This window comes from Dunckerocampus dactyliophorus, chromosome 7 (genome assembly GCF_027744805.1).
Source record: "Dunckerocampus dactyliophorus isolate RoL2022-P2 chromosome 7, RoL_Ddac_1.1, whole genome shotgun sequence".
NCBI lineage: Eukaryota > Metazoa > Chordata > Actinopteri > Syngnathiformes > Syngnathidae > Dunckerocampus > Dunckerocampus dactyliophorus.
The window spans coordinates 8,529,473-8,557,443 of record NC_072825.1 but is presented as its reverse complement, the minus strand read 5'-3'; the positions used below and the strand labels follow the sequence as shown (position 1 = coordinate 8,557,443).

Sequence of the window (27,971 nt, the reverse complement as noted above, 5' to 3'; positions counted from 1 at the left end):
GATATCGGTACGAATCATAGACTCATTTTGTAATGTGGAATGTTTGAAATGCTTGATCAAGTGATATTACTCAGAGAACAATTGTAAACAGCACGTAAAAACAAGCAACTCAACATTTCTCCCCACCAACAGGGGCTGGTTATCAAGTACAATAAATTGGCCGATGTTTTCTGCTATAGCTAATGACTTTTTGCCATCTGTTAGATGTAGTTACATATAGGCCTCTCTTGGCACATGCTATAGGGAACATTCTATCAATCCTAAATGTGCCAAATGTTGTGATAAGGCCAACAGCAAGCGATACAGATACAGCAAATAGACAGTCTGCTCTGGTCACGCTATCTAACATGTGCCAAAAGAGACCTATATGTAACTATATCTAACACATCTCATGGGAGCTTCTAACGCTTTGGAAATGTTTCCGACAGCGTCGGTTGTTTCCGAGGGAGTCAGAGGTTTGTTTCTTTGCCTCCGTAGTCTTGCGAAAATCCTCATGCATTTTTTTGTTGTGGTGCTTGAAATGCTCAATGAGGTTGGTCCTATTAAACTTCCCCGGTTGTGTGCCACCACGGCAAACTTGTGCGTGACACGTTTTGCGCTCAACTGCAACGTCTTTGTCGGATTTTAACGAAAAGTGCTGCCTCACGGCTGACATCACTCCTACTCCTGGCCACTTTGTTAGGACGCTACTGTGATCACATGGGCTATGCATCAATGTTCCCTCTCAGCTGCGCAGTCGTGCACTGCTCCAGTGTTCTCAGCGCACAGCACATCTATGCAACGCACAAAATAGGATCCATCATGAACTGTACGTAAATAAAATAAACACATACCAATTTATTCTCTGCCATTTTGCAATGCAACTCCCTGAGTGACTGGCGACAACAAGCAGGTATCAACATACAACACAATGACAAACATTGTCCAGCCAATGATAAGATCCTGTTGGCACGTACAGTATTTACTTATGCAGCCAGTCAATTCATTAACGGTGCCTTAAATAGTATATGCCGCTGTTTTGCAGGTTAGCGTACAGGAAATGGTGTTGCAGTGGAGTTAAGAGAGCTAAATGCTGCTCGTTAACCCCGTATAATGGCAAAACAAACGGGCAGTAACACATCCACTCACCAAGCCAAAGTTTAAAAAAAAAAAAAAAAGTTAGTTTAAGGTGGACTGGCTGTTGGAGTATATGCAAACAGTAGAGCAAAAGGTGAATCTGGCTGAATTTTTTTTCTTATGAAAATAAGGGTTTCCTACAAAATTCAAATCATAAGAATGAGAAAGGGCTGCTCTGAAAAACATGTTGATTAGCCAGTTTTCTGAGTGAAAAGTGCATGTAGTAGTAGCGTGCTTTTGTTTTGATGGCTGGACTTACCGGATACAGGAAGTTTTATGCCGAGGGGACTGGAAGATGATTGCTTTTTTTTTTTTTTCAATAAATTATTTTTATTTAGAAAGTAAACCTATTCAACAAATATGGCATCAATTTCAAGTAAATTTCCAGGATGAAATATTGCCTGCCAAAACAGGCAGCTGCAAAACAGAAAGGAAATAAGGAAATGAAAGTACTGTATCCATAATTAACCAAATAAATGGTAAACAGGTAAAGAAATTAAATGATAAACTAGGGGTTTCCTACAAGATTCAGATCATTAATTGGATGAAGTTGTTCCACGGCTTGTTTTTTCTGAGGTTGACAATAAAGAAAGCTACATTCCATTGTAACTTGCTTGTTCAAATAAAATTAAACCATTGCCATTACATTGTGCGGTCCTTTTGGAGCCACTCGTATACAAAATCCGAGACAATGGAAGTTGGACTACCTCAAGTTCTCAGGTTTTGGACAGGTGTGATACTACAGTGTGCACATCTGATGACCCTCTTAGAGGTCCAAGGAATGCTCAGGTCGTTTGTGTGTATGCTCAGACACTTGAACAATTAGGGAGAATATTACTCTGCATGCTGGATCCAGTGGTGACAACTGCAGAGCACAGTATAGAATGGACTTCTTGTATTGTGCCGCTTATACCGGCGATTTTAGGTGCAGGCTGATTTAATGCAATACTGTTTTTTTGATGATATTGGACCGATAGCAGATTTCAATATTGGATTGTGATACCCCTAATTGCTAGCCACGACTCCCGCTAGCCAAAGGCTGCGATGCACTGTATTTGTTTACGGAGGAGACTCGTGACTACATTCCGAGGCAATGACATTGTACCGAATGTTACTGAAAATGTGATTACGAATACATGTATCATTTTATCCCTCTTACATACAGTGGAAAGGGTCAGTATTAACCTTTTTCCCATCACTTTACTTTAAATGTGGGTTACCTCAGCAATCATTTCCCTTAATTACTGGTCAGTGCACCTCCGTGTACCATATTTACACCATATTTTATGGTATATGCTTTCGTCGTGTTTTTGTTTTACCACGTTTTTTGGGGGGTTTTTTTGTATTTATCTTGGGTGTTGTGTGTGCGTGTGTGTACATGCTTTATCGATTTGTATATTTTCATGACTCACATTGACGGAGTAAATTTGATAGATTCCACATTAGTGTTTTCACAGTCAGAATTGAATATGGCTGAGGCCTCCCCATTCCCCGAAAAGCTGATTGTCTGTCTGTTTTGTGCATACACTAGATTCTGGTTGCTCTCTCAACGTAGGAACTAAAAATCAATAAATTTTGCCGTTAAACATAACTGAATGTTGTTTTTATTTTTCTCAAGCTGCTGCACCTACCTGTTTAATTGTGTCACTTGTAGCTAACCCAGCCACATTCCTCCAGTATGACAGGTGAGATGCCAGACACCGTCCAGATCAAAGACAACCAGTTGAAGGTCCTGAAGGTGGACGATGCCGTCAACACTACTTTCGTCTGCGAGGTCAAGAACCGCATCGGCGTGGGCAGAGACCAGGTCACGGCCTTGGTCAGAGGTCAGTCAAATGATACAAAACCAGGCAGAAAAGCAGCACTGTATGTAGGCCACTTTTATAAAAATATAGATTGTGGGTATCGTCATTGGAGACAGTTATTGCAATTGTAGATAATGATGCAAACGTTTTCTGTTTTTTGCACTCCTTTTGAATATTTTTTCCTTTTCTTCAACCTCTTCTATTCAGCCACAGAGGCTGAAAGCAATACTAAGCTGCGAGTGTTGTAACATAGTTTAAAGTGAAGCCATCACATGACATTTTTTTTCTTTCTTAGTAATGAAACCACACTTCACACAGGTTCGTTATATTAAAAAAAAAAAAAATCATTGGACTTGTTTACAAACCTCCTCTAAGCTGATGAACTACAACCAAACGCACTTTCATCACACATGCAACACATTCCTGGTGGGTTAAGCTTTCATGTAGTCCCCCAGGGTTAAACACACACATGCACGCACTCGCGCACGTTTCTCTATTCTAAATACAGTCAGGTGTGTAGTGAAGGGTTTAGAAGGCCCAGCTGCTCTGTCCAGAGTGAGTGTGTGTGCATGGACACGCGCGTGTGTATGTGTGACCTCAGCTCCTGTGTCCTACTTTTAATTGCATGACGCTCCCTCCTTTGCGAGTGCTCCATCGTGCCGTTTTCCCATTTAAAGTTTCTTCCATGCTGCAGTCGCATCTTGACTGCTTTATGTTTTTTTTTAATGAGCCAAAGAAGTTCACCCTGTGAACGTGATGATCAAAAAAGAATGAGGAAAAAAAATAAAGATAGCGGCCATCAGTGATTACAGGAGAGACTTAAGCAGAGCAAATGAGAACCGTTCATTAATAAGAGGCAGCGCCTTGAAGATGAGACAGCTGTCTCTAGGAGAGATTCATTTGAAGACAAAATTGACTCTAATCAAGTGGATTTTTGGATTTCAGTTTGTGTTAATGCGTTGCATGTGTGTACCTCCTAGAGATCAATGGATAGTTTAGAATTCTGACTTTTTGTGTAGAGATAATTGCTGATTGATTGTGTCTTGAAGCTGTTGAGGAAAAATGGAGTGCTTTACTTGGCTGCAACCAGCAGAGGCGCAGTTGATTTATTCTCCACTAGTTTGCTGTTTAAAGAAGATGACAAAGATGGCATCTGCCATGGCCTAGATTCAACACAACTGCTGAAACAGGAGTTTAGAACACTCGAGAGAGAGAGATTCATGCAGCTCCTGACTGTGATTCCACCACCACACTTGACTGTCGGCAAGACTGAATTATGTTGCTACTCACTCATGTTGCCAGCTATTTAGACAATAATGGCTGTGTGTTGACTCATTTTCAGTGCTGCTATGCAAGCTGTACATTGACTATTCTAAAGTAAGTGTGTGACGAAATATTGATATTGAACAATCATAATGCATTAGCATGAGACACCCAAGTTATCGATTAGCAACCAGGAGTTCTGGAAGTACCAGTAGCTTGCCAAAGGATCAAAGAATATTTCCTCCCACTCTTAGTCATTAATAATTTAATAATATCACTTCTGTGTGTGTAGTGCCACCAAACTCACTTCACACGTTAACTGCATTTTGCTGTTTGTAATACAGTAATATTGTTTATAAAATGTAAAGGATCCCTACGCCCTGGTCTTGCTGCCGGCCGCTCATAGAGCTCAATGTAAGTCACACTGCACAAAGGTTTGTTTTGATGAAAAATAGCTTTTAGCTCATTGTCTGTGTTACCACTGTTGGAAAGAGGTATTGTTTGCTATCTAACATCTAACATATGTTTGAATCTGTGAATATACTTTGAAATTTACTGCAGTCTGTTGCTGGACTTAAAGTTTAAGGTGAGGGCAAATTACAGGCCGTTTCTCAGAAAGCTTAGTGGAAATTTGTGTGTGAATCTGAAGGTGTGTGTGTGTGTGTGTGTGTGTGTGTGTGTGTGTGTGTGTGTGTGTGTGTGTGTGGATCTGCAAAGCGGAAAATGAGTGCCTAAAGTGACGTGAAAGTTTTTTTGTATTTGTAGAATTGGTTTTTAGTACTTGAAGGATTTTTTTTTGTACTTGATGGTTGTTCTCTTTTTGTACTTGAAGGATATTTTTTTTGTACGTGTAAAACATGCTGTACTTTCCATGTATTAGCAAGCTAACAAGGATGTTTTGTGATAAAAATACATTAGGAACACAGTTGGACTCACGCAGTGTATTAATGCAGTGTATTAATGCAGTGTATTAACGCCACATGATGCGCGCCATATTATATGCTAACCGGAAAATGTACGCGAACCGAGCTTCGACTGTAGTTGTTTCCCTTGGTATGTTAGTTCGGAAGTAGTCTGCCTTAAATGTATTATTATTGTAACAATGTCCTAAGTAATCACAAATGAAGTGGTACATGCATCAGTGTGTGTATCCCGTATATAACACTTCAGGTTTTGAGCACATTAATACCTGCACTCCCCCGCTGTTCCTCCATAGTTTTAATGGGATCCTTCGATGTCATTTGCTTTTCACCTAATGCATAACTAACTGCCTCCTTTCAGTGGAAGCAAAGGGTGGGGGGATGTGGGGGGAGTGTGGGACACTTGTCCTTCTAATGGAGGAGCGTTGCTTTTTTATGCTTTTCACTGTGCTTTTTCACTTCAAAAGAGCACCCATGCCCTCCTTTTCAGCCTCTCCCTGTTTTTATCCCCCACCCCCTTTTGTCGTTCTTCAATTCCCTCATCTCCATATGGTGCCACAGCATGCGTCATTCCTCCTGTGGGACCGTTCTGTTCCTGTGCAGCAAAAAAAAAAACCAAAAAAACCATTGCACCGCCTCCCCGCTGCGTGTAACAGGCAACGAGCAAAGCAAGATGTAAAAGTCCAGGGCGCACAAGAGGGAGGGAAGATGGAGGCTTTTTATGGACTAAGAAGTCAGGGAATGTGCAGTCGGATGAATCAGTGCCAGCGTGCAATCCTCACTCGGGCATAGAGGGAAGGATGGAAAGAGAGAGAGGATGCTGAAGGCATTTAAAACTCCCATGGGAGTCTTGTGCCACTGCGTCCTATCTAGCAGAGCTATTGGCCTCCGCTATCTGTGGCTATATAGCGTGTGTCTGTCTTGTCTCCAAGCCTCTGAGAGAGGATCAGTCACCCTTTGCTGCTTCAGCTGCTGGCTGCTTCTCTCGTCATTTCACCAGCCGCTATCACTCTCCTCTTTTTTTTTATTTTATTTTTTTTTTTACATTATCCCACATTTCCCCTTCACGCGGCAACTTCTGGTTTATTTCGTTGCGTTAAACTCGCCACATTTCCACTCCAGTCTCTTGTGGTTCCATCACCTCCGCACCACTTCTGTCTTACAAAAGACGAGGACGGGCGAGGAAGCTCAATTTGGAGGCTGTTTTAGGAGTATTGTGCAGCGATTGGACTTCAAGTGTTGGACCAAGTAAAAGGAAATATGTGGCATGTCTAGTGATGGGTGCATTGATACCAAAGCACCAAAGCATAGCACCATGCATAACAAGTTTTCTGATACCTGTTTCCATTCTAATATACACTACAGATCAAAATTTTAAGACCAGTTGAAAATTTGCAATAATTTACACTTTGCACTGTTTGATATTAAGGAGGTTGTGAGTAGAGCTTCAAAATGTAAAAAGAAGAAATGGGAGTGAGACAAAAACATTGAACCATTAAACTAAAATAGGCTGTTCATTAGCTGATCAAAATAGAAATTCAATACCGCTGATGAGTTTATTGTAAACACTACAGCAATCGTGTGACTTTCACACCAACAGCTGTGTAGCAATATTTTAAAGCGCATACAGAGGTAGATGGAGCCGATGGATGCTGACTGTTTGTGACACTTCAATTTCAGCTCCTGTGGAGATAATTAAAAAGAAAAAAAAAGACCAGGAGGTTGCTTATGTTTTTTGACCTGGCGCTAAGTAGAGTCGTTATTTGCTTTTGTAGAACATGCACCCAGAAATTCTGCGGTTAATTGAATGGAGGTGTTAATTGAAGTATTTACGGTATTCAAGAAACTTTTACTCTTAAGTCCCCAAACGGCGCCTCTCGAAAAAGTCGAATAAAAAAGATAGTTGGAACTAATGAAGGATGTGTAACGACTCCAGATGGGTTTGGCAATAAAAACCTGCGGAGAGTAATGTGGAAGCGTGTAGACAAACAGGGCTAAGAGGGGCCGACAGGCGTGAAATGGGCAGCACCTGCTACATAAGCAGATCCTCACCCCTCCTGCACACCCTTGCAGACCACAGCTGCATGATACGCTCACATGAGTGTACACACCAGGATGCTTGTGTATCCTCCGTCTTGTCCTGTGCACCTGCAGGCGGGGATGAGGGATGGTTGTTCTCTCATCTTGGATCTGGATGCTTAGTCACACAAACAGATCCCACCCTCTGCTTCTTTTTCCATTTATCTCTCAGGGGTCGTTTTGTTGAAGTTTGCTATTTTTCATTCAAGCTCACTCCTTATCTCTCGCAGGTTGTCTTTCAGCCTCTGAGAGTCTGGCTCTGATCCCCATGCCCCCCTGCATCCCTGTCTCTCGCTTCCTCCCATGCCAGGACTTTCTCCCCCCCATTTTAAGCTTCACTCTTAAATACCAGTAGCTCTTCATTAATCACAGCTTAGTGGTCCCCATCCATCCTTCATCCATCCCATGTGTTCTGCTTGCGAGCCCCTCATCCCGTCCTATCTTAGAGTGTACAGTAATCCTTCGTTTATTGGGGTTAATTGGGTCCAGACGAAACCGTGATAACTGAATTTCCGCGAAGTCGGATTCCTTAATTATAAATGAAATATTTTTGTAGTGGGAGCATAGAAAACCTGCTTACACCCATCTAAATATGGGTCGTAACATTATTAGAGCCCTAATAACACCCATACAGTCATAGTAGAGAGTGTACAGTAATCCTTTGTTTATTGGGGTTAATTGGTTCCAGACGAAACCGTGATAACTGAATTTCCGCGAAGTAGGATTCCTTACTTATAAATGAAATATTTTTGTAGTTGGAGCATAGAAAACCTGTTTACACCCTTCTAAATATGGGTCGTAACATTATTAGAGCCCTAATAACACCCATACAGTCAGAGTAGACATAAGAGTAAATAAGCCATTTCAGACATAAGTAAGTGTGTGTCGTGTGTGTTACTAAATGCATAGGAGGAGTTGGAAGAAGCAGAACTTGTTTAATTCTACCTCGTGACCATGTCTTAACAATTACTGATAGTTTGTTTGCTTCCTGTGTTTAAACGTCACCATTTTCTAATAGAGAGAGAAAATAATAGATAAATTGTTGCAATAAATGATAGTTTATGCAGTGAAAAAGGAAACAGTGTGAAAATGTGTAAAGAAAATAAGTAACTAATAAAAAAAAAAAAGAAAATGGAAAAAAATTAATGATGGTTAAAGGTGTGGATAGTATTTAAGGTTAAAGGTAGATGAATAAGTATATAAATATATTTAAATAAATTCAGGATTTAGATTAAATAGTAATTTAGTAATAAGTGAATATGTTGCTTGATATTCATAGAATGGCTAATGGATCACTCCTTGCAAGTTCTTTATATAACCGGCTATTTAGTCATAACAGAAATAAATGGGTACACTCCAAATAATTCATATGTCAAAACCCATGGCATGCTCGCTCACTGGTGACTCCATTTGTGTGCATAATAAAAACACGTCATAATTAATCTTGCACCTTCCGCGATAGAAATACTCAGAACGAACGGGAAAATGCTGAACTACAGCAGAATAGAAGTGACGGGATACGTAAACAGGCGGAAGCACAAATGCTCAATGTGAGCTCAGTGTCCAGCATTGTATGATTGGTCTAGTGTGAGTACGCCCTTAGTCCCGTCCGTGCTTCTGTACAGTGATGACTCAAAAAGTTAGATGACCTCGTCTGAATGTGCACACATACTCTGAGGGGCTTTCTGTTCATCTGGAAATAGACGTCCTCCCGAGTCGGTGCATCCTCCAACCCCCCTTGCTTGGGAGTCCTCTAAGAAGACAGTGCAAGGGCAAAAGGGGGCTTGAGCATCTTCCTCCTGCGGGTGTGTGTGTGTGTGTGTGTGTGTGTGTGTGTGTGTGTGTGTGTGTGTGTGTCTGTCTGTCTCAATTGGCGTGGGTCTGTCCGGTCATGCAAAAATGGCCATAGCAGGTCTGGTGGAGCCAAGTTCCCCTGCAGCGTCACCCTGGCCCCCTGCCCACCGCCCATTAGCACACATGCACACGCCCTTGTTCGATAACTTAACATGCTGACAGTGAATACTTGCAAGCGACGCTAGAGGTGCGGTCCGAGCTCGCCATCACTTACTTTTTGGACTTACTTCCGCTCCATCTCGTTGATTACTCTCGGTCCCTTGGAGCTTATGATCGCGCTGGACGTGCCTTCAGAAGAAGCAGGCTGCTTTTTTATGGTTTGTATGTTTTCTCAGCAGCCTCCCTGTTGTTAACACAGCATACATATTGCAGAGGTTCTGCTGGCTCATGCAACGGCATTAGTTGCATGTCCTCTCCCACTAACCCACTTATTTTAATTCCATTGTCGCCATGTTAGGAGGCATCTGTCTGCACGGCTCCATTACATCGCTTTCTTGAATCTTTAAAGTGTTGTCTCAAGAACAGTATGAAAAAACATCCAAAAAAGCATTTGCAACAAGACTTTAGAGAGAGAGCGAGAGCGAGAGAGACACAAAGCTGACCCACACTAAGATTTCTTCCTTAATGGGAGTTTTCCCCTAGCCTCTGTCGCCAAAGTGCTTGCTCATGTTCTTTATGTACAAGGGCCGTGGTTCCTAGACCTGCTCCAATGTATAAAATAACATTGACGTGACTTGGTTCGCAAACAGTATTATACAACGGCAGAGAACAGCTTGAAACTAGTATTTGTGGTCACATTGTTACATGTATGAAAGTGAAATTATATGAATGCACACTGCCGAATCCCAGGGGGTTATGAAATAGACAAAGACTCTACAGTCGTCCCTCGCCACATCTTGTTCGAATTTCACGGCTTGACTCTATCACGCTTTTTAAAGAATATATTAATAAATAAATCATGCTGTTTCGTGGTTGAATAAGGCCTATTTGAAATGCATATTTAAGCAAATTCTATTTATTTTATGCGTAAAGTAAGCATTTTCAAGCATAAAAATGAGTAAATGAACTAAAATACAAGTAGAAGGCATTAAATGGCTTATTTTCTCTTACGTCTACAATATAGGGTAATACGAGTGTATAGGTGACTGGGGTGTTAGTTCATTTGTAGAGGGCTCTACTAATGTTAAAAACTGTATTTAGAAAGTCATAATCAAGTTTTCTATGTTCTAACTATGAAAAAGGAATCCTACTTGTGGAAATTCACTTATCACGGTTCGGTCTGGAACCAATTAACCACGATAAACGAGGGATTAACTGTACTAAGGTAAAAATAACTGAACTGAAAATGACTAGAATGCATGTGAAGCATTATCAATACATTTTTATTCATTTGCCATAAACTAACTCTTCTTCTCCTGAACCGCTGCATACAAAAGGGTGAAAATTTTGAAAACCTGCACCCAGACTGTGTTGCCTATTCCATTATTTTTTTAATTGTTTGTAAACATACTGCCAACAAGCAAAAATTGCCAACAAATTGTCCATAAGTCATTGACCATTTGTCTAATGGAGGGGTGCTCACACTTTTTCAGCCTGCGAACTACTTTTAAAATGGCCAAGTCCCAAAGATCTACCATCTACTGTAAACATAGAAAACATATATACAATATTTACTATATTTATAAATATGACTATTTATGTATGTTGTACATGTAAATCAGGGGTGCATGCACTTATTCAGCATCCAAGTTACAAGTGACATGCTCTATCTCTTAACTATAAAACACATAACATATATTTAAAATGTAACCGTTAAGCTTTGAAACTACTATTGTAAATATTAATAGTATTTCACATTCACGGTTTCAAAGTTTACAGGTAATCCAAGTATAGCACTATATTCAATAATGCACAACTCAGTTCAGTATGGCAATAAAGATAGTTATGTGCACATAACCTGAGTATTAAGATATGCCTTTATTAGTCACACAAGGGGAAACTACAGTCCAGTCAGCATTTACTATCAAACATTACAGATATACAAGAAATGAAAATGATGAAAATGATTATGCAAAAGACAATTCAGCCCAAGTCAAGGCAACATATTAAAAAGGTTTCAACCATGGGCACATTTTCCAATTCATCATGATATAATAGTGTAGAAAACAGAAGTGTAGAAAACATGTATCTCCGTAGTGGAGGTCAGGACGCGGAGCAAAGACGTTGAACTGTTGAATTTTTGTCCACATAACGAGCCACTGCAAGTGAACGGATAACTTTTTTGTTGTAGACATAGGCATCTTACCGTTGAGTTAGTTTACCTGTAATCAGAATAATAACGATGAAAGTTGCATCCCCGTGTGTAGCTTGAGACGTCTGTTAAGTGCTTAATCTTTGCCGCCGGGGGGGGGCAACAGCGAATCAGGAGTGGGAGTTGACAATAACTGACGAGTAACTGACAATCGACGTAATGGGCAACCCTGGTCTACCGATGATAAAACGATGATATCTGTGTTATCTGTATTCTGCTCGCATGGCTCCCTAAGCATTTTGAACGCAAACGCCATTTGTTACAGTGGGACACGCACTGAGCTGTGTGGGAAATTTCAAGTCAGTCCGATTTACCGGGGGGGGGGGTCGCACCTTGGCGATGAATAACAGTGCCACCATGTGGTGTATGTGTCAGAAAAAATAATAGCACAGGCAACACAGAAAAGGTACGTTTTCTGACAAATGTTCACCCTTTGGTGTGCAGCGGTTCAGGAGTAGAAGAAATCCATAAGTCACAGATACACAAAGTTTTATGAAAATCAGTAGTGCAGTTTTTTGTGGTCATCCTGCGCACTAATTAACACACAAACCACCAAACAAAGAAGAAATTCCTCATAGTTGTGCATAGTGCAGTATCTGGTGCAGATTACTGTCACGTTGCATGTACCGGAGCCCCTCAGAGCCTGAGGTGATAATGCATTTCTTGTGTTCTTTTTTGCAAGTGGATGCCCAGGGCAAACTGTCGTTGTGGTGTGCGTGAATTGCAATGTTTAGCGCTGCTCGGAGAGCAAGAGAGAACGTTCTATGGGCGGTGGGGAGTTGGAGTGACTATGGAAAGAAATGGGGAAAATATACCTACAGTAGATGAAATTATTAATTTTCCTCCGGGGGCTTACGTTGAAAGCGAGGAGACGGAACATGACAGAAATGCAAAGGTAAATTAAAGATGGCAGGAAAAATGGGTTTAGAGGAAAGAGTGTTTGCAGGAGACATCTGGTGAAGCGGATGCAGAGAAAATGGGATATTGAGGAGAGCTGAGGCAAAATAAAAAGGCGCAAGAACAGGTGTCTGGCTGCGGCAGACGGCCAATTTGCTTCTTGACGATAATCAGCGTTACAGGACCAATTCTGTCCGCTCGCTTTGCTTTTTTTTTGTTTTACTTTTATCAAGAACCTGTCGCATCACAAATGACAAAGACGGCAGGCTGATTTGTTTTTGTCACGTTTCAGCAGCAGCAACTGGTTAATCCTCCGCGGTGTCTTGTGGAAAAAAGGGCTGGGAGTGGAACTGAAAGCCAGAGCAACAGAGGACCTGGGGTGCTGAACTTTTAGCAAAGGACTTTTTCATCATTTTTGGGATGGAGGGAATAGGTTTGAAACATGTCACCCGGAGTTATTTGCTTTTCATTGTGTCGCCTAATCTCAACGACGAAGAAGGCAGCATCTCTTTATCATCTTTTTTTTTTTTTAAGGGAATACTCTGTTCCTTCATTTGATGCTTTGATAATATCGAGGCTCCCACACTATTTATTAAAAATTTGTTTTCTTGCTGCACAGTGTATTCATCAGAACATGAAGGAAGATGAAGGTTGTAGCCTGATGATTCTGTCAAGGTGCATGGCATCATGGGTGGGTTTTTTTCCCGCATTAACGTTGAATAATTTAAATATTTTATTCAAAGTGTTATAAGAAAAAGTACCATGGCTTGTTCAGCATTAGCCTGCTAACACCATTTAAATTAGCTTACTCCCCATGTAGATGTCATATAATTATTGCTATTAAAGCTGAATGATGGATCAGGTATATTTAATCATATTTTATATATATAATATATTAATATATATAATATATATGTATATAATAATATTTAATTTATATACAAATGAATTCGAGCTTAATAAGAGGGACGTTAGCTTGTGTAGCATGAGCTTGCTAGCTACAAGTAGATTAGCCTGCTCGTAATGTCATTGTTTAACACTCTTAAAACTGAATGGGTCACAGAATTCATGCTTTTAGGTATGCGGTAATCTCTCGTTCATCACGGTTAATTGGTTCCAGAGTTACTGCGATAAGTGAATTTCTGTGAAGTAAGATTAAATATTAATAAACGTAATATTTTTGTAGTTAAAGTATAGAAAACCTTTTTATGACTTTCTAAATACGGGTTTTTAACATTAGAGCTCTGTAGACATGAAATAACACCTTGATAGTCACTTTTACAGTTATTATTCTTTGTTTACATCACATTGTAACTGCTACGGCTGTCACTGCGGGGACATAAGAGACAGCCGCCACTAGCATAGCAAGCTACCGAGCTAATTAGTTAGCCTCTGCTGGCTCGATAGCCAGTCTCCATGCAGTGTGAAAGGTAATGTAATCTCACGCCATGTCTCATAACATTACTGATGCCTAGTGGCCAGAATACTACATATAACTTGTCTTTCAATGTTTTTTGAGTAATAGGCCATAGTCAGCCATGAAACAGCGATCACTTATTCATTATTTTTTGAAAAACGTGACATAGTGATTGAGCGGCATTCAAAGCGCAATATAGCGAGAGACAAGTGTACATATTTGATTTATATTCAAAATAATTCACTTTTGGCGTTTCCATGAAAATGTACAAAGGACATTAGTTTGTGTCGCATTAGTATGCCAACCCCAGTTAGCCTATTAGTTATATTTATGGGATGGATTCATTGGTAAATAACCACCATAAACACTGAATAACAACTGCTCATCACAAGTAGCTATATTGAAGTTTGTTTTATTCAAAGTTTCGTACTACTAATAACAAGCCACAATTAGCTTGTGTAGCATTGGCTTGCTAGAATAGCTTATTTACGTCATATGGTGACTATACAGACAGTGTGAATATTTTATTTTGCCAATTCTTTTTGAGCTTACTGAAAGTCCACTAGTGGCATTAGCTTGTAGGGGTGTGACGAGACACTTGGTTAGGTCTACGAGAAGGAGACGAGGCGAGAGTTGAACATTACTTTTAAGAAAGGTTCAGTGACAAAATATAAAAAATATATCACAACATATTGCAGTCTACTAATTTAATGTCTGCTACATTACACTCTTCTGCAGTCTGCACAAGGGCTCACTCCGTTCATGCAAACGCCAAACGCCAAGGTGCTGAAACCAATGCACAGAGTGAACTCTCCTCGTGCCTCTTTGGAGGCAAGAGACAAGGAAGCAGACAATATATTGAGACTGGCAAAATGATCAAGTTCATTTTCGTTTATTGTGTGATTAATTAATTACTGTATTATCGCACAGTTTTTTTCTGAACAAGAAATCTTGTCACTTTTTAATCTTGCGAGATCTTGTGACACCCCTATTAGCTTGTGTAGCGTTACATTAGCCTGTTAACTGCAGCTAGATAATCAACTAGCCATGTAGATATAGTTGTATTTATGTTTAAAGGGTGAATTAAATCTTAGCAAAAAGACTCAAGTAACATTACCCCTGTAGATTAGCCTACTAACTATGCAGATATTTATGGGACGAATTTGTAGCCACCATTAACACCAAATGACAATGAAAACATGTTTACAAGGATGGATATTGTCTTCAGAGTCTCACAATTCTAACAAAAAAGCCACATGTAGCATTAGTGGAATGCTAACTCCAAACAAGCCATGGCCCGTTTTGCTATTTTAATTCCACCGCTTGACAATGGAGTAAAATCCAGACAGGCTCGGGTCAACCTCCTGACTGTGGCGGCGTTGGTGCCCGCTGATAATGGCAAGTGGACAATGGTCATGGAGTTGCATGCGGGGGCAGCTGGCACCGTCCCCCCGAAAAGCACAGAGAGCCCTAAACCCTTGGCACATGAAAGACCGTTCTGTGCCAAGCCATCGCACTGTTGTGGTGATTCCAGTAGGCTTTACTAGCCTGCTAGCACACTCTAGTAAATCTCCTGTTTGAGTGCCAATTGAAAAGGACTCTGTGGTGCCAGATATTACAAAAAGGGGGGGGGAAGCATGGCGGTGGATGCTCTCTATCTCGGCTCTCCTGACCTAAATCACAGCATGCTGATAGAGAGCAGAAGATTATATTTACTTAAGGCAAGGCGCTGTGTGGCTTTGAACTCTGCTTGTATATTTATGACTTCCACTGCACTCCTATCCTATTTCTACTGTCAGAAGCAGGTCCTACCAGGTACTTTTTTTCAGTACATTTTAGGATACATGGGTGGAAATGGCAAGAACCCCTTTTACACAGAACCCACAGAATATTGCCGCAATCTTGTGCACTTTCACCCAGCAACACGGCGCCATGCAATCTGATAAAATACTTGACGGACTGTGACAATTGATTCCAAACAAATATTGAGCAGGAAGGGGTATTTTAAATGGTAAGTTTAGCTTCAAAGCCCTGGCAGATGGCTCTCTCGACAAGGCCAAAGTTATTTATATCTGCTGTGGCTGTGAGTTGAGTTGTCACTGACCAGGTCGCCCCTCAAATGCCAGGGAGAAGAGAGAAGTTACTGGTGCACTGCGGGTATTTCTTATTGTCATTTATACTGTGGTGCCTTGGCATACGAGTGTCCGAGCTAACAAGTGTTTTTTAGATGGAAGCCGTCTCTTGGCTGATTTTTTTTTTTTTTTTTTTTTTTTTTTGCTTTGAACTGCGAGCTAAAATATATTGGTTTTGAACCGTATCTTAACCGCCTTTCCAATCGTTTACCACGGAGATTGAAATCGCTACTTATTATAGATAAAAACGTCTTCCTATCTGCGATTGATTACGATTAAACATGAGCTACTATGAACAAAATGTGATTAATCGCGATTAAATATTTGAATCGATTGACAGCCCTTATTCCATCACAACAGGGCTGGCTGAATATCTTAACTTCACACACCCTTCCTGGCGTTCCCTTACATCAGTGATGTCCAAAGTGCGGCCTGTTTTTTTCTTTTTTTAAAAAATTGGCCCGCGGCACATTCTAAAAATCTATTTTAACGACAAAAATTAAATAAATATGTAAAATTAAATAAATAAATAAATCGGCTGGATTTCTACAATAATAAAGTCAAAATATTAAGAGAAAAACGTTGTAATAAGAAAAAGTTGTAATTTTATGAGAATAAGGATGCAATATTATGAGGAAATTTTAGTAGCATACATTTGAAATATTAAAGAAATGTTTTTTTTTTAAATAAGTCATAATATGATAAACAATCAAAACAAAGTTGTAATTTTGGGGAAATTAATTTGGGGGAAAAATGTATAATATTATGGCAATAAAGTAAAAATATTATAGGAATAAAGCCATGATATTGCGAGACGAAAATTTACAAAGATTATTTAAGACGAAAGTTAAAATATTTGAAAAATTTCTGCATTAAAAAAAAAACTGCAGAAATGGGGGGAAAAAAGAGCAAAGACCAAAGTTGACAGTAATAAGACTTTTTCACCTAAATCGCAAAACTGAGATGCAGTTTTTTCTTGAAATATACAGTGTATATGTATGTATGTGTGTGTATATATATATATATATATATATATATATATATATATATATATATATATATATATATATATATATATAGCGTAGCATAACTCCATCTGTTGGTTTCCAAATATATATATATATATATATATATATATATATATATATATATATATATATATAGCGTAGCATAACTCCATCTGTTGGTTTCCAAATGATCAAGGTGGACCTTGCATCCTTTAATTTTTCACTCAGTGGCTCTCGCTGGAAAAAGTTTGGGCACCACTGACCTAGACAAGGCCCTCATTCTCCTCATTGTTTTTGCAGTATCTCATACAATTTTGAAGCTCTGGACACTGCAGTATTCCAGTCTGCATTCATTTTCTTGCTGCTGTCAGTCTCCTCTTGGATAAAAAGTGTCAGCTTTGTGTGGATAAGGAGGTAAATACATTGTTAGCATGTCTTGTGTTGTGAGTGATGCCTTCAATGCAGAGTTGTTTTTGCAGTTTCCAGGTCCAGTACTGCTTTGAGACCCCTCCAAATTGAGGTGTGTATGTGCTGTGCAGTGGAAAAGTCTAATTTAATGGCATCAGTTTTGTTTTTCAGCAAGCTCACACTGGGGCTGGCTATTGCTCGCAATTCTCTGTTGCAATGTTTAGTGTCTTTGCTGTCAAGGGGCCCCCTTTTTTTCCTCATACATTGCATTGCTTTGGCGACGGATGGTGGAGGAAAGTAGGAGTTCAGAGAGAGAGTGCAGACTGTATGGCTGACAACTCATACGGGACGCCTTCACAGCCCTGATTTAGACGCCGTGTTCACGCGCTCTTAAGAAATACTGTGGAGTGAATATCTGCGTCCTCGCCTGTTGGGACACAAACCCAAATAGAATCTAAGAGGCTTCTCTTCTCATTATGGTGCTCCACCAATCAAATGGGCACACCTGTTGGGGTGGGGGGATCCATGCCGTGATCTTGCTTCAATGCCTTCCAGGAGGAGCTGTCATTTCGCTGCATCACTTTGTCACTCACTCACTCCACCACCCTCTTCCTTCACCTCCTCCTCCTCTTCTTCATCTTACTCCCACCCTCCACTGCGTCATTCATCATTATCCTCCCCCGCATGGCCTCCCTCTCCACCTGTTCCGCCGCACACGCACACCATTTCCCTACCTCCCTTCCTAGCTCCATCCCCTTCCGCCGCCGCCGCCGCCGCCGCCGCTGTCATCGCCCTGCTTTGTGATTTGTAGCCGCAGCCTTGGACGGAAGCTGTCGGTTGAAGGGCAACACAGCAGAAGTAGGGGGATGGCATGTCTGAGACCTTTTTGTGACGTGGTTGTGGGACAAGAGCCGTGTTGAGGAGAGGAAACGCCACCGCTGTAGCGAGATACTACCTTTTGAAACACGGGTGGGATTTAGCCGCCCTACGCTGGCTTGAAGGCACACAAAATACTCAAATAATTCAGTCGTCACTTTGGCCCATCAAGCTGTCACTCAACTCACCTTACTTGATCCAATGCAAATGTCATTTACATTTAAGCATTATTTAGCTGTGTATATACTTTACTGTAGCACTTGTTGTTATTTTGGCATAGTAAAACAATAAATAGCAGGTCACATACAATTAGCGGGGTTAGTTTGATACTTTGTAAAAGGGTGGTGTAAAGGCAAAAGAACCCTGTACAACTTGGTGAAAATCTTGAAGGTGCAGAATACAGTCATTTATCTACGCCGTTTGAACCAGGAAAAGTAGCCTGCTAACGAACAAATATACGATAAAAATGATATATATATCATTTTTAAAAAAAAGAAAGAAAATTGGACATAAGGGATGTTTTCCAGAGAATAACAGAAAATCCTCCCCCGTAGCGTAGTTCCTCAAATAGTGGCTGTCCTTTTAGTACAAGTATAAGCTGTGTCCCTTTTTTAGGTGTGCCTGCCACTTAGTCGTTTACATCAAACAGTAAACTGCTGAGCATAATTGAAATATCTTGCTAACCAAAACAGCAGCACCCACTGAAGCATGTCAGTGTTTTTCAGATAGAGTGTAAACTTACAGTATTTTCTGAAATATTGTCTCTTTTAAATAGACACCAGGTCCCAGTTAGTCACCTGATGCATACTCCACTTCGAATATCATACAAGTAACTTCTGAGCGTAATTGAATTTATCCAAAACCGCAGCACCCATTAAAGCACCTAATTGTTATTGTACAGAAATGAAAGTGTGGAGACTGACTGAATGCCTCGATGCTGTCATGTGCAGACAGTATGTTTGTCTTGACATGCGCTTGCCCTATGATATTATATGCGTCCATTTCTCCAGGGAGGTTTCCATTATTTTCACCCAGTCAGTGAATTTTGGGGGATTTATCACAAAATCTTTAGTTCATTAGGTCAGAAAATGGTTGATCATGTTTCGGGAGAGCCCCCCCTGCACACACATACTCATACACACTCAACACTGACAAGGACTATGCAAACAGATCAACACCACTGACATCACCCAGCCTTCATTCCCTGGTCTTTCCCTGGTTCTCGTCTCCTTTCCCCCTTCCTATCTTTGTGGCTTTCTTTCGGCACAATTCACACTCTTCTTCTCCCCTGTTTTTCTCCCTCCCTTCCTCCTCTCCCTCCTACAGAGCCTTCAGTGAACCCGTCCAATGCCGGCGTGGTGGCGGGGGCTGTCATCGGCTCCCTGTTGGCCCTGCTTTTGGTCGCCGCTCTTGTGGCTGTGCTGGTCACTCGTAGCCGCCGGCAGCAGCAGGGCTACCGTGGCAACGACTTGAAGACGCGCATTTTCGGCAGTGGCAAGAAGGCCAGCAAGAACGGCACAGGCACGGGCGGGGTCGGTGGTGGCGTGAGCAACAACAATGGCCCCATCTACGTGTACAACGATGGCTCATCCCACCAGGGTCTCGGGGAGAAGAACAACCACAGGCCCCTGGGGGTGGGTGGGCGGCCCGAGGTGGTGTCCAGCACACCCACCGCCCAGGACATACTACTCAGCAGCGAGCTGGACGACACAGAGAGGAGAAAGTTTGACGAGCTGGAGGAAGAGGAGCGATACGACCACTTCTCCGGGGGCGCCCCCATCCTGCAGCTGCGCCCGCCCAACGACCAGGACGAAATGATCGGAGACTACCTGGATGATGACATGGAGTCCCAGCGAGATGGTTCCGTCATTTCTCGAACTGCTGTTTACGTATAAAAGAGGAAGAAGAGGAGGAGAGAAAAGGAAAAAAAAAAATCCTGAGGATTTTTGTGGCTCCGAGGTGTCGCCACTGTCGGATGGAGATGCGAGAATGAAACCACTGTTTATTTTTCAAAAATGTATTTTACATATATGCTATTATTAATCACAGTTGTAGCCCCAATTGTCTGGAGGAGGGTGTGTGTGGTAGGAATCTTGTGAGTGGAGTGTTTGCTGTTTGTTTTCCATGCCGGTCCTGTAAAAACTACAACTGGAACATTTGAAAAAGAAAGTATCAAGGGATGCTAGCAAAAATCAAAGAGAGGAACCACGTGGTGTAGGAGAGGAACGTTGACAGCATCCTGATACAAGCTACAGTGGGTGCCGCTCGCTTCCACGTTCACTCTTATCTTCTCGGTTCAAGTCGAGGCAGATTGTCATGCCGATATGCGTTCACCTGCTATTCTCAGGTCTCCTGTGGGAAACCTTTTTTTGGGGGCGGTGGGTAACCCCTTGTGCTGTGACAAGCGGCGGGTAGTTAGTAGCTAGTGATGGGTCTGAAGGTGAATTGGTTTAGCATCTAGGACTTGTTTGCTGACTCCCATTTATATTTTTCCCCCTCACTACTCTGCCTTTGGCTTAAACTCCCAAATCACAGTAACAATTGTGCTGATTTGAATTATATTACTTTTATTCATGTTTTGGCCTTCTGTTCATTGATATGACTTTTAAATAGAAATTTGCAAAACGTTGCTCCTTTTACCTAGCCTCTAGAACCCAGCACTTTTCCACCTTTCTGTATAACAAGCGCCGCAACTGAATGGTGGTACGGTGAAGTCCACCTGGCAGTTTTCCCCCCTTTTGAGGTAGCATCAGAGCCGTAACAGGCAGGATGCCGCCTCACTTCTCCTGCACTGTTGTATCGAACGCAATGTCACAGTCCGGCAACTGTCTCATACGTTACATCAGATGTTGTGGCACATTACATTATGACGAAAGTGCCCACGATTGGTTCTGTATAAAAGGCACAGCCAAATATTTCCCTCCGTCCCTTCTCTGTTACGTTCAAACTCCCATTTGACTTTTACTACGTCAAAATGTAACAACAGTGGGGATTCATGTGTTTCCCCCCTTTTTTTAATTGATCATGACTTTTTAAATTAATTTAACACAAAATTAGCAATATATATGTAATAGTCAAAGCCCCTTTTGCACAGCCTGTAAAACCCTCTGGTATTCAAGCCGCAACAGAGGAAGGACGATGACTGTATGCCATGCTATCCTGCAAAGCGGAAAACCTGACACTCACATCTTCCACCTTGGTGTGTCGAAATCAATGTCACACAGTCCAAGAAGTATTGCATATACGTCAGACTAGATGCTGACATCCTGTTCTGTATTAAAGGCACAGGTGAATTAATTGCTACTGTTACAGCTTTGGCGCAGCATGGAAACATTGAACAACACTGAACATGTTTTAATGAAGAAGCATTGTTTTTGACCCAACAAAGCCGCCATACTTGTCCTTGTTGCAACCTGGAGCGAGGGCAAGGTTGCGTGCCGAACACAGCAGCTGAACAGAGAGCTTTTATTCTAAACGGCGGTATCACCACATGACATGTTTGTCGCATCATGCATCCGTCTGTCCATTCACATACAATGCCGACATCAGTTGTATGAGGGGAATGTCTGGACCCTCATAGCCAGGGGTGTTTACGTGCTGTACAAACATGAGCTTTTTTGACAAAGTGTTCACATGCAAGAATGTCTGCGATTCGCCGCCAGCTAAAAGGTAGACCGTAAACAAGATGGGAATGAGGAGTAGTCGACCTGACAGGGTCAAGGGGATGGAGAGAGAGGATACATGGGGGGCTTCTCCTCATCCTCATCGTCCTCATCCTCGAGCTCTCCTGACAGGAGGAACTTGATTCCTAATGAAGCGTGAAGTCACTGGCTTAGCTTGAACCACCAGATTGCCGCCACTTATCCTTTATAACTTAGCGTCCGCTCGCCACAACGCTCGCTCTCTATCATCCCTTCACCACCTCCTTTTTGCAAGTGTTTATGTGCACGCTGTGATTTAAACCAGGGCGCTGTGGAGGTCACGGCCACAGAGAAGAACATTAGAGTGTTCTTTACTGCTCCTGATACAGCAGGTATCTGAGTAAGGGTGTCCCCTGCAGCCTCCGCCGCCCATCGGCCTGGTTGACGGATGGAGCAACGCATAACCGCATTAGCGTCTATAGATTTTCCACTGAGATCATGCAATATTTTTCTCCATTAGCGGATGCCGTTAAGTGTGGAGAATTGATTGGGAGACATAAAAGCTTTGCCGGAGTTATATTGACTAACAGGCAACACGCGGCGAGATGGTCCTTTATGATGCAGCTCGGGGCCTGATGGTCTCCTGACTGTTAATTCATCTCTTAACGAGCCACCGGAGACACCCCCCTCTGCTGCTCCCTAGCTGCTATTCTTACATGCTGGCCTTTTTACGTGAGTCACTGTATCCAACCTTCTTGATCAGCTTTTCTTTCCCCCTCCTTTCAACCTCACCGCCAATGGCTGTGACCTCTCGCAAGGCCCGGCGGAGTCTTGCAACATGTTGTAGGTCGTGAGGTCAAACGCTGGGTGAACCGTCGCCAAAGGCAACGATGACTGCACTTGGCCACATGTCTCAAGGTAGTTTTTTTTTTTTTTTTTTTGAATAATCTGAAATGATGGGAGAGAGCTTGTGTCGAAACAGACCTTATTTGCCTTAAGGGGGCGTTAACCTTTAAAAAATTGAGCATGATGTGTTCAATAAGATAACCGTAAATGCTCTAATTGTAGTTTATAATATATTTCCTTAAACCATGAAGAGGATCAGATGTTAATTGCAGCAGCCCATAATTGAAGCGAGGCTTAATCATATGGAGTGCATGAGAAAGTGGAAAGAAAAGCATAGCTTTTGACCACATGGACATTTATTAAGAAGTATATTGCACAATAGCACCAATGTTGTAATAGTGGTACGGTACTGCATGAGTTTCACAGCTGAGTCGCAACATTTTAAAGCGTGTGCAGAGGTAGATAAGACTGCTGGAAGCCGACCCCTCATTATACATCAGATGTCAGCAACTACTGCAATCTCATGGAGTTGATAAATAACGGAATCAAGAAGTTGCTCATAGCCACAGCTGTTATTTGACCAGACGTGAATTATAGAGACCCTGGTGGTTATTTGTGTCGTAATCCACGCACCCGGTCACTATAGGAGACTTGGTTGTTAATTGAATAGAGGTGTTAATTGGAGCATTTACGGTATCGCTGAATGGCCTTCAGCAGTGTATGCACTGTACTATTTTGGCAGGAAAATGTGTCCATTGTAACTCCAAAACGGCAACAAACCGGGATGATACAACTATCTTCAGACTGATAACTGGCTGCCACAAATCAGTAGTATCCAAAATTAAGACAAATCATCCCTCTGCTACAACAATGTCTGTCAGCGAAGTAAATTAGCGTGATTGCAAGTGCTTATTTACAAAAGGCAAATTGGCGGTGATACGACACTGTCGTGGTAACGATAACCTTGTTCATTTTGGTCACAGCAATCGTGGTACGAAACGTTCGTAACCTTTCGTCTCCACAGCGAACCAACCAATCAGAACATACCTTAGAGCGACATGAATATTGGAATGTCGGCGCCAAATGAGCCGGGAATATTGATTACTGCCAAAATGATACAGTGTAGCACAAAGTGCTAACTAACACGAGAAAACAACTCCTATCAACCACAAATTTACCACCACCACTACACAAAAAAACAAAAAAAAAAATAGAAGTGTTATTTTTGCACGTGTGTGTGTGTGTGTCTCTACTACAAAGAGAAATGTCAGTGTAACGTTCGGTGTTTAGGGGGGTGAAAATCGCAACTTTAAACTGTACATTTTTTGGTGTTGAGATGTCCGTGTACTATAAATGTAAGCATCTTTTTATTTTTCTTGTGAAAACAAAAGTGGATATTTATGAAAATGTAAAATATTATCAGCGCGAAGGAGGCAGCGGCGGGCGCTAAGCGTTGGGTGGGCGCTCTTGCTTCACACGGGAAAAAAAACGTAATTGTGAATGTACATTTTTACTGCGGGGAGTGATTTCGAGTGGCGAGTTATGCTCCTGTAGCTTTTTCTTTGTTGCCTGCATTTCTACACAATAAGCACACTGTTGTTTTTTGCACAATTGGCTCTCCAAGGCAGACACACACACAAAAAAACACACACAATAGTCATAATTTATCAAGTAGGCTCCTTTCACACCAGTGTCAGGTATGCGCAAACTTTTTCTAAGGGGCGCAGTATGTAACCCCAGCAGCCAACCTTTATCACTTTGGGAAAAAAATTGGCCAAGTTGTGTACTGTATGTACACGCACATCATCGAGGATGCCGAGAAGCATTCGCCCACTCACAAACGCCCCACAGCCACTTTCATTATGCTGCACTCCAGACACCTCATACCTGCCATCGCCTGACACGAGCCCACACAAAAAATCACAAAAGCATTTCTTTTTCCTCCTCCTCCTCCATGCTCTGTGGTCAGGACGTATATTCTGTATATTCCTGCTCACTTGGAAAGAGCCGCAAGAGTCCGATTACTATGTTTTTCTTGTTATTTCGACTTAACAGACACCGTCAAGTGCATACACCTTTTCACTTTGTGTCCGACAAATGTTTTTATTTAGCTTTTGCCCAAGTTCCACACTGGAATTACAGCTTTCACCGTTATTGGCCGCTTCCTACTCTTTGTCAAGACTGTTGCTGTCCACTTTCACGAACATGGCCTCCTACACACACACACACACACACACACACACACACACACAGCCTCAACTACCAGGACTCGATCCACAATGACCCTTTGCACAAGCGTCACAGCACTCCCTGTATTCGTTCATCTTTTAAGATGCAAACAAATGAATAGCAACTGGTTTGTTGTTTACGATTGTAGTCATTTTTAATGAATTCCGTGACTGTCACTGAAGTTTATTTTTAAATATTCCCTTTTGACCCAAACATAAAATGGTACTTTCCCCATAGAAAATTGTCACAAAAGAGTGGTGGTCTTATCTTCAAGGTCTAGGGACTTATACATGCAAGCCAACAGGTGGCACCAAGCGACAACTTCTTAAAGCGGGTCGGAGCTTTTTTCCCGTCACTCACACACACCAGTGACGTGGAGAGACGCAACAACGGCTGGCAAAAAAGTATCTCAAGTAGATTTTAAGACAATGGTGATCAGTGGAAGCAGAGTCATCAAACAATACACATTACATTGTTTTTTTAAATGACAAATTTTGTCATTTATAAGACAATCAGAATTGTCTTATTAACATATGTCGAGGACATTGCGGTAATTAAGTGGACAAGGCCAGGAAACAAGTTGCGACACTAATGAAAGCAGTACAGCTAGCGGACTTTCCTGGCTAACCAGGCTAAAGTGCTAACAAACGGAGTGTAACTGCCTAGCTGTTGAGTGCTAATGCCGCTGTCTAATGGTGATAGCATGATATTTGGTAATGATTTGTAACGATACAGCCATAATTGGGCGACAAAAAAATGCCTAGCCATTCATTTTTATTCAAAATGAAAACGTTTACTGGGATGACACAACTTTATAAATATTTAGTTGTTTTTATTATATCTTATTTGCCATAACATTTTTCCTCTTGTGAAGCACCATTGGGATGTTGTAAGTTGCTATATAAATAAACTTTGATTTGACTTGCTAACATCTTTGTTAGTCATATTGCAGTATTTGATGCTGATGTTCAATACGATGCAATATTCTACATTTTGTCCAACCCCTGGTGGATACAAACTCAGCCGTTTAGCAAGCCGGTGCTTCCATTAGCATCTTAACCGGTTTGTTTCCTGCTCTTGTCCCCTTTTCCTTGACCTCGATCCTCCATGTTTGTGTTGGTGGGATTGCAGTGAATTGAACAATACAATATGTCGACATAATATTTTGTCTTAGTTTTCCAGCAATGATTCTGCCTCCATTAGCATCTTAGCCGCTTTAAGCCTAAATGTAATCACTATTAAACAATATTTGACAACACACACTTGATTCTGAATCACTACTATTGTAAACAATTGAATGACTGTTGGTGTCTATTACGTTAGTGACGTCAGTGGAATTTTTTTTTTTTTGGGTCTGCAAACACCCGAAGACAAATGAAAGCCTTAACATCCTCCATATCACCCGTGTACAACGTGAAGACAAACAAATCATTCCTATGTAAATAATATAAATATATAAATATGTAGCAGATGGAGAAAAAAAGAAAATACTAATTTATGGTGTCACGTTTGTGTATTTTTTCTCAGTGACAGCAAAGCATGAAGGATTTATTTTCCTCCCCCCTTTTTTTTTTTTTGCTGTTCTTTTGCAGTGCTTTATAATTTATAGTGTTCCCCCCCCCCCCCCCCCCCCCCCCCCCGAGTGCTTTATTCTCAGCTGCGTCGCTGTGATTGCTGCCAAATTGCTGGCAAATGTGCTTCTTCTTCTTCTGTACAATGATGTGTACGCAGCAGAACAAAAAGTTTTACTCCGTAATGTGCATTTTATCAACCACTCTGTGTATACATTGTTTTTTTTCTTTTCTTTTCTTTTCTTGTCTTTCTCTCTTTTTGTATTTTTTATAAGTGATTTTTGGTCTCTTTTAAGATGGAAGAAAAAAAGAAAAAAGCTGGTTGTCACCGCTTTTTGTCATGTCTTTTTCTTTTCTCCTATTTGGTTGTTATTAAAGATTTCTTGATTTTTAAACAGTTTCCTCCTTCCACCCCAGCCCCCCCAGATAGAGCAGCAGAGCACTCCTGTCCAACGTTCCCTCTAAGCTGCGCGTGTGCGCAATCACGCACTGATCCTGTGTTCTCAGTGCACAGCAAATCCCAAAATGAAGTCCATCCTGAACTGTAAATAAAAGAAACACATTTGATTCCGTACCATTGTGCAATGCAACTCTGTGAGCGACAAGCGACTACAAGTGGTAACACAATGATGACATCCTGTTGCTATGCATTTACATACGCAGCCAATCAGTTCATTAACACCTAGTGCATGCTGCTGTTTTGCAGGTTGGCGTATAGCTATTAGTGCAGGGGAGCTAAATGGTGCTTGCTAACCTGTAACGGGCAGTACCACATCCACTCACCAAGATAAAGTTTAAAAAAAAAGGGGGGTTTAGGTGGGCTGGCTGTCGGAGTATGTGGGAACAGAAGAACAAGAGTTGAATGTGGTTGAGGTTTTTTTCCTTTTCAAATGAGAAAGGGCTGCTCTGACTTTTCACTCAGAAAACTGTCTGGCTGAGTGAAAAGTGTGGACTAAATGAATGGCTTGACTGTGGATGCGGTACCGGTGCATGCTTTTATTTTGATGGCCGGGCTTATCGAATACAGGAAGTGTTGCGCGGAGTTTGTGCGCATGATGCCGTTGAGATTTTCATTTTTTATTCGGACAAAAGTCCATTTCCAGACTGAAATAGTGCCAGAACAGGTTGCTGCAAAACAAAGAAAATAAAAGTATACATCATATAGAAAAGAAATGGAAAATGAAATGATAAACTTGGTGTTTCCTACAAGGCATTTCAGATCATTAATCGGATGAGAGGGTTCCATGGCTTGTTTTGTCTGAGATGGACTAAAAAGAAAGCTACACTGTGAAACACGCTTGGCTGACCTTTTGAGCACACTCATACACAAAATACCACATAATGGAAGGTGGACTACCTCAAGTTGTCAGGTTTTGGACAGGATGGTACTGCAAGTGTGCACGTCTGAAGGCGCTCACAGCGGGCGATGCTCAGGTCATTTGTGTGTATGCTCAGACCCTTGAAAAATTAGCAATGGCATTGCTCCTGTCATATCGATGATCTTTGACTAGTGTTTTTGCAGTCGATCATTAAAAACAGCAGAGCACTCCTCTCAGAGGATGTTTGACGATCATTTTTGCAGTAGGTCATTAAAAACAT

General features: G+C 41.5%; 1 protein-coding gene across 3 annotated transcripts in view; it reads left to right on the top strand.

The window, feature by feature from the left end:
- The window catches only part of si:ch73-22o12.1 (nectin-2), a 160,394-nt gene that overhangs the window by 72,864 nt on the left and 59,559 nt on the right, over nt 1-27,971 (top strand). For 2 of the 3 annotated variants that reach the window (XM_054781184.1, XM_054781183.1), the window contains exon 6: nt 2,794-2,942. In XM_054781184.1, the coding sequence (XP_054637159.1) occupies nt 2,794-2,942 (149 nt within the window). Of the gene's footprint in view, nt 1-2,793; nt 2,943-19,411; nt 24,826-27,971 lie in introns of those variants that run through there. The other variant, XM_054781182.1, reaches the window with a different exon arrangement.